This window comes from Varanus komodoensis, unplaced genomic scaffold (assembly GCF_004798865.1).
Source record: "Varanus komodoensis strain SLA01 unplaced genomic scaffold, ASM479886v1 scaffold45, whole genome shotgun sequence".
Lineage (NCBI taxonomy): Eukaryota > Metazoa > Chordata > Lepidosauria > Squamata > Varanidae > Varanus > Varanus komodoensis.
In genome coordinates, this window is record NW_025336011.1 from 2,698,245 (window position 1) to 2,701,636 (window position 3,392).

Here is a 3,392-nt window from a genome sequence, read left to right on the forward strand (position 1 = left end):
AGATGCCAGCACTGTTGTGTATCTTTGGGAAAGCGTCTGGCCTCAAACTGGGTTTTGTGTTTGGTGGAGAGTGGAAGCACTGGGCGCTGGAAAGAGGGATGTGAGAAGGAGAGAGGAGAGGTGGGGGAAGACAGAGAGGAGAGAGAGAGTCCAGTTCTCCTTAGGTGAAACCGGGCCTCATTTATTAAAGACGACTCTGGCTGTCGAGCTAATGGCTGGCATAAGGTCCTTCGTTTGTACGCGAGAGTAAACATGACAAATGGGCCCGAGTTTGGCTTGATTAAGGATGAAAAACGGATCCATCTTAGCCAAATCTGAAAACCTCTATCTCCTATGGAACAGAGAAGCTACCCTCAAACACAACCCTGCTTTCCCGGCCAACAACGGAATAACCCCCCTCCCCGCTCAATCGCCTTTGTTTCCTCTCCCCTCATATAAATAGCGTTCCCACCCACCCACTCGCCCCCCCTGCCCCCTCGTTTCTTCCTCAGGGAACAGTAAAACCACGAAGACTTCTTCCCTTTCATACAGCGGTCCTTCCACACATACGCACATTCGCCTCGCGCGCACACACAAACACACGCCCCACACACACAACGGGGACCTCGCTCATCAACCACGGTTATAGAGTGGTGGGGGGGTTCGGGGTAGGTCCATTGGTTCGGTCCTGCGGGGGACCACCTCCTCCTCCTCCTCCTCCTCCTCCTCCTCCTGCGGCTTGCCCCGGCAGGCTGGCCGCAGAATTTGACCGGATCTTGGTATTGGGCAACTTGTGGTCTTTTTTCCATTTCATCCTCCTGTTCTGAAACCATATCTTGATCTGGCGCTCGGACAGGCAGAGGGAGTGGGCAATTTCCACCCTTCGCCTGCGGGTGAGGTAGCGGTTGTAGTGGAATTCCTTCTCCAGCTCCAGGACCTGCTGGCGGGTGTACGCTGTCCTGGAGCGCTTCGGCTCCCCTCCCGTGTAGTTGGGGTTGACTGCAGAAGGAAACACAAAGGAGGAGGGCGAGGTGAGAGCGAGGCACAGGGCGGGGAGGAGGGCTGGAAACGGCACCCTGCTCCCTGAAAAACCACACCAGAAACAGAACAGAACCAAACAAAACAAAAACTAACCCCTGGAAGAAGCCCGAGGAAAATGTGACAGACGCTTGCAAAACAAAACAAAACAAACCCCAAACCGCAACTCACCCCCGCCTCCGCAACACTCTACCAGCCGGATGCTTCCTACTCGGAAGGAAGCCCCGCTGAGCTTAATGGGACTTACTCATATGTAAAGATGCACCGGGTTGCAGCCTTGGACGACAATATTGATTCCGATGGGAGAGAGTAAGTCCCAGGGAGCTCAGGGGCTTACATCTGAGTAAGCCTGCAGAGGATTGGACTGCCTGAATGCTTCCAGCCTTAAGGGTAGATCTAAATCAAGGACTGAGGACGTTCTGGGACTTCCAGGGTAACACAAGTTCATGCAGATCCCTGTGTACATGCACTCGTATATGTGACAGACCCTTTCCTCTTGCCAGCGTGTTCCCAGCGCACCCTGTCTCGTTTAACCTCCCCGTCCGCCTTCTTGCTTCTCTGCCGGGCCTTGCACAGTCCTCGATACAACGTCCACGCAAAGCCGAGCTATCTATTCTTAGCCCCAAAGGTCGCCGGAGTCTCCAAATCACTTAAACAACTATGCTCAAAAGTCAGCCAGCCAGCCAGCCAAAGTAACCCCACGGTCGGAACTGCCGCTACTTCAGAGGTCAGTGGGATTTGGGATCACAGTGGTGGCGAAGAAAGAAGGAGACCTACCGCGAGCATTCATTAGCCACTGACTCCAACATCACAAAACAGCTTTGCTTGCCTCCAGCTTTTAAAACACCTAAGGCTTACTAAAGTGTGGGCAAATTTGACGATAAGGGAGGGAGGGAGGGTGGGCTAAGTACATATTTGTGTGTCAAATCCCTAATAACCCAGAACCCGAGGTGTGAAATAGACGGACGATCCGATCTACCCTGCCAAGAAGGTTAAAAAGCTGGCGCTAAACAGGCACAAATTCAAACACTCCGACTTAAGTGCCTTGTGGGTCGCGCTTGTGAGTTAGCCAGTGTTCACCCACGTGTACCAAAGACTTGACTGTGTACCCCCAAAGTTCTATAAAGTTTTACCCCGCATGTAAGAGCAAACACTTCAATCCTAAGCACCTTTTTCTTGGAAAGCGTTTCCATGAAACGCAGGAGACCACCGTTCCACCCCGTGTGGTTTGCATGGACGTCTTGAGAAAACCTCAAATAAAGACAAACGAGAACTTTCCTTGAACTCCCTACCTCCACTTAACTCAAGACAAAATTAGCAAGGAAAAGAAAAGGAAAGATTTCATACCTCCTTAAAACTTTTCTTGCTAAAGATTCTCCAATGGAAGGAAGGAAGGAAAAGGTAGCAGGCAGGCAGGCAGAAAGAAAGAAAAAGAAAAGAAAGAAAGCGGGAGAGAGAGGGAGAGAGAGAGAGAAACTGGAGGAGGATGTTAACAGGGACTTCAAAGGCAGTTGGCCAAGAAGAGCAATAAAAATTTATGGAGGATGTAATTATAGCGCTCTGCAAACAGGGAGACCATAAATCTCCAAAGGGAATGGTTCTTTTACAACGGGGGCAATAAGCTTTTTTTTTCTCCCAACAAGACTTTGAGGTGCAGGTTAGTATAAAGAGAACGGCACTTTAAGGTTCACTTACCCGTGCTAACATGAACCTTCTTCATCCAAGGATAAACTACCGGTTCTTTGCAAGAGGACGGGCTTTGGTTGAGAGAGTTTTGGCTACAGGAAGGCGGTGGGCTTGGCGTGATGGATTCGCAAGTGTGGTTTGGTTCGGAAAGATGGTTTTGAAGCCCAGCTGGAGCATGGACATGCTGGCTCCTGGGAGATAGGACGGATGGTTGGTGCCCAGAGCCCTGACATGGAGCATAGGACGGTTGGTTACAGGCGGACCGCGCCGGGTACAACGGCTCGTGTTGGAAAGAGTTCTCCTCTCGCCTCTGGCCGCCGAAATATTCCGGAGAATGACTGGGAAGGTAATCGTGCTGGGAATATTCTTCGCATGGTGGGAATTTGGGGTCCACATAGTTGGAGTTGATCAAGAAAGAACTCATGGCCATTAATTTTGGAATTGCAAAGGGCGCGCGCGCGCCAGCACGCACACTCTCGCTCACTCACACACGCACGCACACCCCAAAAATATACTAAAATTTATTCCTATTTCTTTCGCCCCCCCTTCCCCCTTCTCCCTTCCTTCCCCTCCCCTTCTCACTCGTTTTCCTGTTTCGCAGAGCCCTCCTACTTTTGCCGTCAACTGAACAAAGTTAGCTGTCCATGTGACCCCAGGAACCAATGGATAGGTTGCCTGGGATTCCCGGA

The 3,392-nt window shown here is 51.2% G+C and overlaps 1 protein-coding gene across 1 annotated transcript; it reads right to left on the reverse strand.

Annotated features, from left to right (window-relative positions):
- Nucleotides 1-482: 482 nt before the first annotated feature.
- On the reverse strand, nt 483-3,133 carry HOXB4 (homeobox B4). Its single transcript, XM_044444608.1, has 2 exons — nt 2,713-3,133; nt 483-978 (listed from the first exon to the last, which is right to left on the reverse strand). The coding sequence occupies exons 1-2, from the start codon at nt 3,131-3,133 to the stop codon at nt 623-625; spliced, it is 777 nt and encodes a 258-aa protein (XP_044300543.1). The 3' UTR covers nt 483-622.
- Nucleotides 3,134-3,392: the final 259 nt, after the last annotated feature.